This window comes from Enhydra lutris, unplaced genomic scaffold (assembly GCF_002288905.1).
Source record: "Enhydra lutris kenyoni isolate GAN:26980312 unplaced genomic scaffold, ASM228890v2 scaffoldscaffold16, whole genome shotgun sequence".
NCBI lineage: Eukaryota > Metazoa > Chordata > Mammalia > Carnivora > Mustelidae > Enhydra > Enhydra lutris.
The window spans coordinates 32,053,598-32,066,938 of record NW_019154100.1 but is presented as its reverse complement, the minus strand read 5'-3'; the positions used below and the strand labels follow the sequence as shown (position 1 = coordinate 32,066,938).

At 43.6% G+C, this 13,341-nt stretch overlaps 2 protein-coding genes across 3 annotated transcripts in view; one reads left to right on the top strand and one right to left on the bottom strand.

Annotated features, from left to right (window-relative positions):
• LOC111147447 (5'-nucleotidase, cytosolic IIIA) overlaps window positions 1–10,646 on the top strand; it is a 62,217-nt gene extending 51,571 nt beyond the window's left edge. Inside the window, exon 12 of one of the 2 annotated variants that reach the window (XR_002640626.1) lies at window positions 10,592–10,646. The gene's annotated coding sequence lies outside the window, so the exon portion shown is untranslated. Of the gene's footprint in view, window positions 1–3,899; window positions 3,920–10,591 lie in introns of those variants that run through there. The other variant, XR_002640625.1, reaches the window with a different exon arrangement.
• The window catches only part of LOC111147446 (FK506 binding protein 9), a 37,644-nt gene continuing 29,380 nt past the window's right edge, over window positions 5,078–13,341 (bottom strand). The window contains exons 8-10 of the mRNA XM_022503455.1: window positions 11,421–11,566; window positions 9,228–9,391; window positions 5,078–6,421 (exon numbers count right to left, since the gene is read on the bottom strand). Coding sequence (XP_022359163.1) covers window positions 6,245–6,421; window positions 9,228–9,391; window positions 11,421–11,566 — 487 coding nt within the window. The 3' untranslated portion in view covers window positions 5,078–6,244. The remainder of the gene's footprint in view (window positions 6,422–9,227; window positions 9,392–11,420; window positions 11,567–13,341) is intronic.

Below are 13,341 nucleotides of genomic sequence, written 5' to 3'. Positions count from 1 at the left end.
TTTAACCCACTGAGCCACCCAGGCACCCCTAGAGTTGGCCATATTGACTGTTTTCCAAAGGAGCTTATAATAATTGTAATTATAAAAATTGTACAATTATAAAAATTATAATTTCTTCTACAAAAAAGCATGATGCATGGAGTAAATAGGAAGAATACTGAAGTTATGACCTCCATTCTAGTCATGACTCAGCCCTGTACTAAGGCTATAGGTCAGGCACCTCCCTATAAAATGCAGCCTCTCTAGCCCCTTCCACCCACACCCTAACTGGATTATCAAACCAAGGCCCCTGCCTTTTCTCCTATGTGCCTGTGACCCTATCACCTCTCACTGCCTGTTTCTACCGTTTCTACCGATCTTTAAAATAATTGGTTTCCAAGTTCAGCTTTCAGAGTAGTTTAATATAGCCCTTAGGAAATCTGCTATAGAGTCAGACTGTCCGGATTTGAATGCTCTTTCTACCACTTAGTAGCTGTGTGACCAGGACCCGTTAACCTGTGTTCCAGCTTGCTTATCCATAAAGTGGAGGTAATGACACATCCTCTAGATATAGCACTGTGAGGGTGACATGTACTCATCATCAACACCGATGTGTGCTTTTAATTTTTATATTTGCATTTAGAATAGCTTAGCACTAGTATTCAATACGGTTAGCTCTTACCCATCCACAACGGCATAAGCAGTCTGGATGGATGGAGGGGACAGAAAGCTCTTTCATCTCCCTAGTGAACACTGGCAGTGTGTAGTAACTACCATGTTCTCTAAAGGGTCTAGCATTAGCTGTTAGGGGTTTTTTGGGTTTTGTGGGGGTTTTTTCTTTCAATTTTGAATTTTACTTCAAGAGGTAAAGCAGTTTTGGGTGCTGAGATGAACAATTTTGATGAAACTGAAAAACAAAACAACTGTCAGAGATACTAGTTTGTGCCAGAGTGATTTTGCAAGGACTCTACATTCCATGGTATGTTTAATAGACACCAGAGTTGATTAAGTAGATTATTAAAGGTTTGGGGTTTTTTTTAATATTTTATTTATTTATTTGTCGGGGAGAGAGAGGGAGAGTGCACAAGCAAGGGGAACGGCAGGCAGAGGGAGAAGCAGACTCCCTGTTGAGCAGGGAACCCGATGTGGGACTCGATCCCAGGATCCTGGAATCATGACCTGAGCTGAAGGCAGACGCTTAAGCAACTGAGGAACCCAGGCACCCCATTAAAGTTTTTTTTAACCAGACTTTAGGTTCAAGGTTTTCTCTTTAGTGTACCCCATGGAGCTTTAGGAAGGAAAAGATACGTGGGATCTTGAATAACTAAACTTGAATAACTTAAAACTTGTCCAAGGTTCCCTCAAGATTGACCAGTCCTGCTGTGTTTTATACTTACTCTGGTATTTCAGTACAACTTTAGTAGATAAGATAAAATGTGCCCAAGGTGTAAGGGGCACAGGTGTTCAAGTCAGTCAAACCTGGATCTGAGTCTTAGATTCTCTCCAGGATTCTCTCCAAGGATTCTCTCCTTGGTTTCCTCATCTCTAAAGTTGGGTATGAACTTGAGGTGAGGACTGAGTAAATAACAGTCACTTGTTCAACAAATACTGACGTCCTTGCTGTGGGCTAGGTCCTGGGGAAACAGTAATTAACATATCCCACATGCTTCCTGCCCTTGTGTAGCCTGCATCCTAGCAGATGAGTCAGAAATAAGATACTATGAAAAAACCAACACAAATATTTTAGCGAAAGTAGCTAGAGGAAGCTCTGAAGAGATATTATTTCAGCCAAAACCTGAAGGATAAGGAGCCAGCCATATGAGGAAGTGAGGGAGAAATATTCCAGGGGGAGGTAACAAGGTCCCGAGTAAGAAAATTTAAGGTGTTCAAAGAACTGCGAACTGGTGTAACAGTATTATGAGCAAAGGGAAGAACGGAATCATGAATGGCAGGTGAGGGTGTCAGATCACACAGGGCTTTGTAAATCATGCATTTGGTTTTACTGTCCTTGCAAAGGAGTGCCATGGTCATGCAAAATGGACTGGTGGGGCAGATCTACCCCAGCGAATCAGTAAGGGGGCTGCTACAGAAGTCTGCACTAGAAATTACAGTAGGACGCAGAGAGAAGTGGATCATTTTCAGTAGTTTAAGTTTAGAAATGACAAGATTTGCTTTTGGATTAAACGTGTGGAGTGAGAGAGGAGGAGGGGTCTCAAAGATGTCTGGTTTAATCAAGTGGGGACAGGAGAAGAAAAGAACAGCCTTGGGTGGAAGGTGTTGGGAAGGTTGTGGGGACGTACATTCTCTTTTGGACATGCAAAGTTTGCGGTGCCTGTGGGGTATACAAGGGAAGATACCAAATAGATTCGAGCCCAAAGGAGAAATTTTGGCTGGAACCATGCATTAAATATCTGTGTTTAAATGAGATCCAAATATGGCCAGTGTAAGCTGGAAGGAATCCCTTGTTCAACATTAAGGACTAAGACCACACAGAATCAAACACTATTTTAATAAGCATGAAAGTTTTATATCTGCATCTAGCAATAAATAATTGGAAGCACTGTTCTTAGTTTATAAAAAGATGCAGATCCCCCAAGAAAGCCAAGGGAAAATGTCTTCAAAGAAAGCAAACTTGGGACACCTGGGTGGCTCAGTTGGTTAAGTGTCTGACTCTTGGTTTTGGCTCAGGTTATGATCTCAGGGTCGTGAGATCAAGCCCCACGTCAGTCTCTGCGCTGGGCCCAGAGTCTGCCTGAGATTCTCTCTCCCACTCGTGCTCTCTCTCTAAAATAAATACATGCATATGTACATAACATACAAAAAAGAGGGCAGCCTTGTTCCGAGACACCTAAGATGCTGAAGTGCAATGTATCCGCGCTTACGTAGAGTTGCAGTCAGGTCAACTCTCCTGCCAAAATGAAATGTGTTCTGTCTTTTAAGTAATAATTTTGAAAGGTATTATAAATTCCTAAGTAGTCAGAGATCGAAACTCACTATAGGTTTTAACAAAATAGTACAGATTGCTGATGCTTGCAAGGTAGCCTAGTGGTGTTTCAAGCACATAGGACACATGCATGCTAAAATGTCATGTTCACAGAGATACTCTAATCTCCCCCTGGGTATCAACGACCTACTTCATGTTTAGGGCCCAAAGTTCAAAATCTGCATAAATCGTAAGTTAGGTGGTCCCAATCTAGAGCCTGTGAACAGCTTTCTATCAAGAGATCCAAGCTGCCTCAAGCAGCAACCCAGAAATTGAGTGTAAAATATGACTAAGAAAAGTGCTCTGTGGCATCTCTACCCTGTATTTGGCTCCCTAATGAGTACTCACAGTCATGCTGGCAGAGCTGTAACCCATAATCATAACACAGATGTAAATGCGTGTTGCAGCAGCATTATAACGTGAGGCCGTCTGAGCAGCTGATCCTCCCAGGGACTAAAGCCCCTGACACACTCACAGATAACTGAACGCCCTCCTTAGCAACAGGGAAGAATAAAAGTGCCCAGGGAGCACCCAACAAGCCAAGGGTTTAGAATGATGTATATTATACATTATTATTTATCTGTAGCATTAAAAAAAATTAAGCCGAAGTCACAGAAACAGAGTACAAAAGTGGTTACTGGGGGATGGGAGAAATAGAAATTGGTAAAAGGGTACAAACTTTCAGCTGTAAGATAAGTAAGTTCTGAGGATTTAATATGTAACATGGTGACCTATACTGTATAGTTTTTAAAATTTGCTAAGAGAGTAAAACTTAAATGGTCACACACACACACACACACACACACACACACACACACACACAGTGAGGTGCTAGGTCGAGGAGAGATCCTTTACTTGGAAAGGATATACGTATATCAAATCGTAACATACACTTTAAATATCTTACAATTTTATTTGTTTATTATACTTCCACAAGGCTCGGGAAGAAAAGAAAAAAGAAAAAAAACAAAACGAAACAGAACAGGTGGCAGGCTGGAGACCCAAGAAGAGCCAGCATTTCAATCTGAGCCTGAAGGCCAGAGAAGACCAAAGTTCTAGCTCAGCCATTGGGCAGCAGTTTAAAAACAAAAACAAGCTAAGGATTCCCTCTGTTCTTGAAGCTCTGAGGCCCACAGACCTTAATTTCCCCAGAGAAACATGTCTTTTATTCAGCCAACCTCTCTCCACCACCAAAGAAAACAGCCGGTGAAGAAACTCAATCAGAACCAACTAAAAATCAGAAGCAGAGAATAAACACCAGGTTTTTATCTTCATGAAGATGCGTAAGGATTGTGAGGTGTTATAGGTTAAATGCATTCCAAAGGGCAATTCAGCAAGATTATTAGCCTATCTAGTACACTGAAGGAATTCTGTTAAACAGAAAATCTGGAGTGACTGTGTGCTCTACAGAAGACAGGTCGAGGAATGTAAGTTACCACAACAGCAGCAGCCGGGAGGCCACGGCATGCTGCTCATCTGCCTTCCAAAAGCAAAGAGTCCCTGAAATTGCTTCTGCAGAGTAAACGGTAACATCTGCTTTTAAAAACATATATTTTTCTCTATATGTGCCAATCATTCACCCATTTGCTCCCACTCCAACCCCTGTAGTCATTCTCCACCTTTCTCTGTGCCCCCAAAAAGCTGACCTCTAAGACTACCAGCCCCTAGCCTCCTCTTCCTTTGGCCTTTGGGTTGGGTTCAGCTAGTGGGAACCAGGGACAGGACAGAAAAGGGGGTGTCTCTGCCCTCCTCTGCCGTAGTACCAGCTACAGTTCTGGGCATGGCTGTGGCTCCTCTTCACCTTTCAGGCCTGGGGGGTAGAACAGCCTCCTGTTGGTGCTCCCCAACCGCTGTCATGTTACCTTGACATCCTTACTAGGTCTCTGAGCCCTGTCCCCACTCCTGTAGAGTTCTTTATGCAGCTTCTCTTCAGAAGTCTTATGTGATGGTGTGTTTCCTACCAGGATGCTGACTGACACACCCCGTATACTCTACCTCACACTCCTTCAAATGCAGAGGCATTCCTTGAGTATTTAAGGGGATTGTCAACGGATAATTGAGGTGTATTCTCATGAGATGCTCTCAGCCTCCAAGTAAAACTCCACAAAACCTGACGTTATAATTTGATTTTTTTGTATACGAAACAAGTTTTCCAACATTTATTCCATTGAATGAGTGCACAGCATTTTCATGAACTATCTCAGGGCTACATCAGTACAAAACAGTTTAAATTAGTAATATAAAGCAGTTTCAAAAGGAAAATCATTGGTTACTTCAGGGTGGATGCTGCCACCACTTGGGAACAGAGGACATAAGGCAGCTAGGTGGTTACTGCATAACATGGGCACAGGCTGGCAGGTAACCGTGTCCTTGTTTCCCTACACAGAGAGAGGCCCTGGGCTTTTGGGCACCTCCCTCTCCAGGACATGAATGAGTGGAAATAGGTCACCTTGTTTATCTCTTGGGGTGACATTTCCATCTTGGTCACAGTGAGAAACTCTGGAGCATGGCTTAGCCACCAGCCCTGTGCATATCTATCTGATGGAGAGATTCAGGGAGGACAGAGCAATGGGAGTAAGAAAGGGTGAAGCAGATAATCTTGCATAGCAAACACAGAATCAATTCTCTATTCGTGGTCCAGGATGCCTTTTGTTTGGTCCACTGATTTTCTTCTTAACTTCCAAGTTAACCCAGCCAATTGGAAGACCACAACAGGTAGGGCCTGATTAACTATAAAAGCACATGTGTACAAAGTGTGTGTGTGTGTGTGTGTTTGTGTAGCAGGAAGTGGAAGCTGGGCATTACCAGAGGCTGTACAGGCTTTCGGAGAATACTGCTGGGACATGGCCTTCATCTTCCTGCTCATCTGGAGAACACTTAAAACACCAGCTAGTTAAAGAAAAAAAATGTGAATCCTCTTCATGTGGATATCCTGGACACTTTCTCTTCTGTTCCCACCAAGATGATTGTAACTTCTGTATGACACTATTTTCCTTCAGTAACAAAACTACCCGGAAGGCTCACAAAACAATGGCTGACAGGGCAGCCATTTCAATATTCTACACAGCCTCTGCTGAGGCACCTCACTTCAACTTTGTTTCGTATCACTGGCATGTGGCCTAAAATTCTCACCATGTGCATCGACCCATCCCTGACATGCCCCAAGTACTGTGTGACCATCTACTGCTTATGGACAATCCCCTTTCTGAGAGACCCTCACGGCTCACTTCACGTTCTGCCACGACAGGGGGCTTGGTGTCACACAAGTGGCCCGAGTCAGGTTTAGAGTTCATCATGTTTGGCCTCCTGGTCTTTGAGTTTAAATTCTTCCGCCGTGACCTTCCCATCTCCATTCCGGTCCTGGTTGGTGAACATATTCTTCACGATCATCTCAGCATCAAAACCAGGAGCAAGTTTCCCTTTGCCAGATGCCACCTGGGCATGAATGTACTCTGAGAACTGGAGAGAGAGGGAACAGGACAGATCATGAGATACAGCGGCCAAGCCTGGGCCTGAACAGAACCTGAACAGAGCATCCCAAGAGCAATGGGGCTGGAATTGGAGTCTGAGCTCACAAAATGGACACAATTTTATGAGCTACACAAACTTTGGTGTTTTTTTCCCCTCCAGATGAAGGTTAAAAATTCCTGATTAATGACTCTAGAAGTCCCTGGGTTCCAGCAGCCAACACACAGCAGCGATTGGAGCTATCCTGTCTTCCCTAATCAACACTTAGTTCTCCACCAAAGGCTGATCCCCTAACCACCCTAGCCTCTGAGAACACTACTGCCTGCGATCATCCATACAATAAAAACATTATCTACTGTACTGAGCACCATCCAAGATCCTAGAGTGACATCAACTTAAAAAAAAAAAAATCCTCCCCTTGTAATTCTAGCATATCCTAGTAGGAAAGACACAATTAAAAAGGAACATTTGGGGAGGCCTGGGTGGCTCAGTGGGTTAAAGCCTCTGCCTTTGGCTCAGGTCATGATCCCAGGGTTCTGGGATCAAGCCCCGCATCGGGCTCTCTGCTCAGCGGGGAGCCTGCTTCCTCCTCTCTCTCTGCCTGCCTCTCTGCCTGCTTGTGATCTCTGTCTGTCAAATAAATTAATTAACTTTTTTAAAAAAAAAAGGAACATTTAAGAAATAAGTAAATCGGTGCACCTGAGTGGCTCAGTCATTAAGCGTCTACCTTCGGCTCAGGTCATGATCCCAGCATCCTGGGATCGAGTGCCACATAGGGCTGGCTCCCTGCTCAGCAGGAAGCCTGCTTCTCCCTCTCCAACTCCCCCTGCTTGTATTCCCTCTCTCACTCTCTCCCTCTCTTGTCAAATAAATCTTAAAAAAAAAAAAAAGAATAAATAAGTAATCACATATTAGTTTAGAAAGTGAAATACTCTAGAAAACTGAAGAGTAGAGCCAAGCAAGGAAGATCAAGAGTACAGGCAGGGGAGGAGGTTGAGGTCCTGAACCAGCAGTCAGGGTAAAACCCTAGCGAAAAAGGGAGACCTGTGCAAAGGCTTGAAGGAAGGGAGGGAACCAGCCAAACAGTTATCCAGGGAAGTGTCTTCTGAGATGACAGGCAGCTGGTGCAAAGGCCCAAGGTGGGTGCATGCCTGGTGGTGGTGGAGAGAAGCAGCTGGAGAGGAAGGTACAGTGAGCAGGTCATGGAGAAACTCTGTGGGCCTTTACAGGCCACTGTGAGGACTTTGGAAAAGGGGGCTTCCGCAGGGTTCTGAGACAAAGCAAGCCATGATCCAATTTAAGTTTTAGAAGGATCGCTCTGGCTGCTGTGAGGGGTAGGGGTGAAAGCACGAAGACTTTCATAGAGATCCAAACCAGAGACAGCAGGCACTGGACCATGGTGCTACAGAGTGGAGATGATGAGAAGTCGTCAGGCTCTGGATAAATTTTCAAGATAGAGCTAGAATGATTTCCTGCTGGATTTGTTATAGCCTGTGTGAGAAAGAGAGGAGTTGAAGATTACTGAGTGCTCTTGCTTGAGCAAGTGGAAGGACAGAGTTGCCACTGGAGGAGATGAGGATGGCTTTGGGTGAAGCAAGTCCGTGGGAGGGAGGTAGCAGGGGTTCAGAAAGTGAAAATGTCAGGTGGGTAGTTAGATGTAGGAATCTGAAGTAAAGAGAGAAGACTGAACCGGAGCTGTAAGTTTGGAAGTCATGGGGCTTTGGATGGCAAAGCCATGGCACTGGTTGAAATCACTCGGGAAGTGACGTTAAGGTGGAGAAGAGAACAAGCTTAGGACTCAGGCTGGGGCACTCTAATATGAAGAGATCAGGGGGAAAACTACTGAGAAGGACTTAACCATGAGGGAGAAGCAACACCAAGAAAGTATGGTCTGGAAGCCCGGGAAAGAAGGCATCCTGCAGAGCTTTGTCCAAGTATGACAAGAATGAAAAGTGACCACTGGTTGCAGCAACATGACAGGCACCAGTCACCGTACCAAGACCAGGTTCAGTGACATGGAGGGAAAAATTTCTGACAGGAGTGGGTTTAAGAGAGTTTTGACATTTTTGCTGTGAAGGGAGCAAAGAAATAAAAGAAATGGAAAGATGCACCAAGAGAAGGGGAAAAAGAGCATGTTTTCATGCTAATGTGAACCACCCAGTAGCCGGGAACATGTGACTGATGTCAGAGAGAAAGTGGAGAAGACTGGAGCCCTGTCCTCGAATAAGCAGTTACAGAATGGGCAGCGTAGTGGAATTCAGCAAGGTGTGACAGGACAGACCCCTCTACTGCCCAGCTCTACGAAGTGGCATTTGCTACAGAAGAAACCACCCAGCACCTAGATGATCAAGACAGGAATATGAATCCTGGCTAATTGCTGCGTAGCTATGTGACCCTGGGCAAGTCACTTACCTTCTCTGTGCAGAGCTGCTTCTTCTGAAATGGGGATGATGATTACATGGCTGCCACAAGGGCCAGGCAAGATAATATATGTGAAAAAGTCTTAGCATAACGCAGTATACAGTGAGCACCCAGGAACTGAGAACTGAATTGTGAGCCCTGCAATCAATCCCCATACCTCTCAGGGGCTCAGTTTCTTCAGAGGAACCATGAGCTTCAACTTAGAGCGTGTGTTAGAAGTGCTTGGCACATGAGTGTGTGCACGTTACCATCATCACAAGAAATAAGCACAGGTGTCCTCCTCACCCTGAGAAGGCTTCACATTCAGAATGGATGCCCTGCCCCGATAAGTCTCCCTGGGCTCCTTTAGTCCCGCTTTCCTTCAAAGGTCAGTTACCTCTTCAAGGAGGACTTCTCCATTACCATCCTTGTCGATTTCTTCAAAGAGGTTGGGTGACACCTCACCATTCCATATGAACATGTACCCCTCAGGCAGACCGGCCACGAGCTCCAGCAGCTCAATATCAAACACCAAGACAGCGCTGCCGGGCACTTCTCCATCTGCCACACCAACAGGGGAGGAGACAGTGTTAGCACCACCAGACAGCAGGCATGCCCAGCTCAACCTCCCTCCCCCACCCAGGGTTCCAGCTGCCTCATGGACTGCAGGCATTTCTTGTGAGAGCAAGAAAGTTCAACACTAGCAAGAAGTTTTTTCCAAACTGTACAGGTTTTTTTCCAAATTGTAGGTAGTGACCATTAGCGGGTCATGAAATCCATTTACAGGATGGTGATCAGCATTTTTTTTAAATTAAAGAATGAAATATATAAGGTATTATCATGATATTAATTATTATCCTAGAAAGGATAGGTATGGTTTTATGAAACAATTTTACATATATAAAGCTAAATGTATATGTATAAAGTGCATGTTTATGTGTGATATAAATGGGGAGATAAAATGTATTTCTTATTCTTTAAGAAGTTTTTACTTATTTCTTTTAGAGGAAGACAGAAAGGGTGCATGTGTGCACACACAGGGGGAGGGGCAGAAGGAGAGGAAGAGACTCTCAAGCAGACATCCCACTGAGTGCAGAGCCCAAACTGGGGCTCGATCCTACAACTCATGAGATCATGAACCGAGCAGAAACCAGGAGTCATATGCTTAACCGACTGAGCCACACAGGTACCCCCATGAAATGTATTTCTTACTGTAGGTCTTGGTGAAAAAGTTTGAAAGCCATTAGGAGAGACTACAATTATAGAACTTTTGAATAAATCCCATAGCAGAACTTTAAGAATAATACAGTATGCCTTAAAGTCCTGATCTAAGATAGGACTATAAATACAAATTTATGAACAGTATATACATTATGAGCCCAAAAGAAATTACATAAGCATGTGAGTATATATGTACATATATAATATGTCTTATTTGAAATTATTATAACTATTTATATATCCCATGGTCTTATAAGGAACACATTTTTTAAGTGTTTCTTCTTGAATTGGGGGGGGGACTAGCAGGCAGTTGGGGTTTTTCGGTCTTTTTCTTTTTTAAAGGAAGCTCTACACCCAACATGGGGCTCAAACTCAGGACCCTGAGATCAAGAGTCACATGCTCTGTGGACCGAGCAAGCCAGACATCCCAACAGGCAGTATTTTTACAATTATTTAAAAATTGTGAAAAAGAGAAAATCAATACAAAGTGTATATCTCTTTTATAAGTTAGCACTTCCCATCTCTACTTCCCCACTCCAGAGAGTAGGAGCAAAAAACACTGAAGAAGGTGAGTTCCCAAATCCCCTATGTGTAAAACTCATTTTGGCCCAAATCATGAAGTACACCATACCAGCTGTGAGGGCAAGGTAAAGCCAGTATTTCCAGAACCTGAAACTCATCTCTTCCAAAAGGAAATCTTCATAGATAGCTTACAAGTTCAGCAGAAGTGAAAAGTGAAGTCCTGTAGCATTCCACTGTCCCAGGAACCTGTTCCAGAAGGAAGCCTCAGCTTCACTTAAGACAAATCACCTGTAAAGCTCCTTCAGACATTTCCTACACATGACTTTGAACACCCAAGGCTTTTTTTCACAAAAACTCCTGCTTTCTTAAGGAGGTGTGGGGCATTAACAAGGCATTAACACTGAATTCACAGGACTCTTTAAACAAAGATGCTAAATTTAAGTATTAACTCATGATATTAATTATTATATTATCACGTTATAGTATTAATATTATATTTTATCTACAATAAATATATCTTAATTATATATAATGTATAATATTGTGATTATATATTATAATATTAATTAGTTAATGATATTAATTATAAACCCAGAGTTTTTTTGGAGTTTTTTTAAGTTTCTTTTTTTTAAGATTTTAAGTACTCTCTACACCCACTGTGGGGCTCGAACTCACAACCCCAAGATCGAGAGTTGTATATCTGTCAGTAGAGCCAGCCAGGCAGCCCTGATTCTTTGGGTTTTAAATGGAAGAAGCATATTGTGGTTCTAAATATGGCACCCCCCGAAGCACAACATTCAGACTGTGAACATGCCCCAGACATCCCGTAATGCTGTTGCTTACTCACCCACACCTGCCTCCCCATAGCCCAGGTGGGGTGGAATGATCACCGTCCGTTTCTCTCCAACGCACATCTCTCTGAGACCCATATCCATTCCCAACACAACTTGTCCAGATCCCAAAACAATATTATACGTCTTGCCTAAATTCCACCTGAAAAATGAAACAGAAGAATCCCTGGTTAGGTCATCAACCCATTGGTAGTTGAAAGCGTTTTCATGAGAACACATCTACATCTCTTCTATGATCTTTCTGCCAAAGATACAGAACCGCTGTCTAATCGGGAGAAAACAGCAGACAAGCCCAAATTAAGAAACTACAAAAATAATGCAAAATTCTGCAAAATAATGAAAATGTGATCTTCAAAAGTGTCAAGAAAATCAAGGGAAGTCCAAGGAGCCATTCCAGAGCACTGGAGCATATTGAATGGGATCCTTTTGCTGTAAAAGACCTTATGGGAACAACTGGCAAAACTTAAGTGGGGTCTGAGGATTAAAAGATAGTAACATACCAGTGTTAGCTTTCTGGTTATAAAGTATGTGTTGGATTATGCAGGAGAATGTCCACATTTGTAGGAAATACGCACTAAAGTACTCAGGGGTGATGGGATGTCATGGTGGCAACCCACTTCTCAATGATTCCAGGAAAAAACAAGTCCTTTGGACTGCTCTTAGAACTCTTCTTTATATTTTAATCAATATCCCAGTAAGGAATTTTCATGAGAATTTGAAAAACACATAATAGACTCTGGGTTTTGGATTTAGCAAGACCTGTGTTTGAATCTTGCTTCTGCCACTTAACTGGACCCTGAGAAATAAAATCCTCCCATTTTCCCATCTAGAAACTGGAGACAGTAATAGCCATCTCACAGAGAAATATTCTCAGTAGTAAATAATATTCTCTGCTGGCACCAAGGAGAAAAGTGTAAAGAGCTCAGTAAGTGTACGGCCTTGAGTGTGTGGAGCGCTTATGTCTGCAATAGTTTTTGATTTTAGAAAAATAACTGGAAGTTTAACCTGAGCCATGGTTTAAATTATCCTTGATGTCCACAGTCGCTGTGATACCCACATAAATAATCACCTCGATCACTACTGAAAATAAATCTCTTTCCAAACATATGGCACTACTACTTTCTACCACTTCCTAAAGATAAACAATGGGGCTATTCTTCAGTAGCAAGGACGAAAAGCCTCCCCAGTATCTTGGAGTCCCCTTGATGCCCGTTACCGGGTGGCGACAGCAGGAAGGCACAGCCCCTTTGGGTTCACATCCCTTTCTCAAGCTCCCCAGCCTCCCCTGGGGGCAGGGCTACCCCCACCTTCCGATCTCAAACTGGTTCCCATGGCCAGGCTGGTTGTCAGGCACCCACCAAGCAAAACAGGGTTTGCATTTGTCCTACCTGGGACAAAGTCAAAACAAAGCCAACTCTGGCACAGGACGCCTTGGCCCACGGCCTGTGGGAGGGAGCAGGACGTCCTCTGTCCCGCCTCCCACACAATTCCTCCTTTGTCAGCAGCACAGAGACACCCTCACACTGCCTTACTCCAGGGACCCTTGGCGACCTCCCACAGGACTACTCTGTTTCAAAGTCTTACAGAATATTCAAAAACTCATTTAGTTGTCAAATAACAAAGGTTTATTCTTCCTCTCTGAGGCCAATTTAAACACACATTGAGAAAATCCTCCAAGCGAACATTTTGCTTTCATGTGTCACCTCTGAATACCCCAGGAATTCTTCTCCCTCAGATCAACCTTTTATTTTTATTTTTTTGCCAGTTCTTCTCTGACATTCTCCTCATTCCTTCTGTGCATTCCCAGCTTCCCATCCACTGCAAGCTTCCTGTTTCCCACTTGCAGGCTGCCCTCTCTGGCTCTTTGCCCACATTTCCCTCCACCCTCTCAGCAGCCAGCCTCTCTCAGCGCTGAGC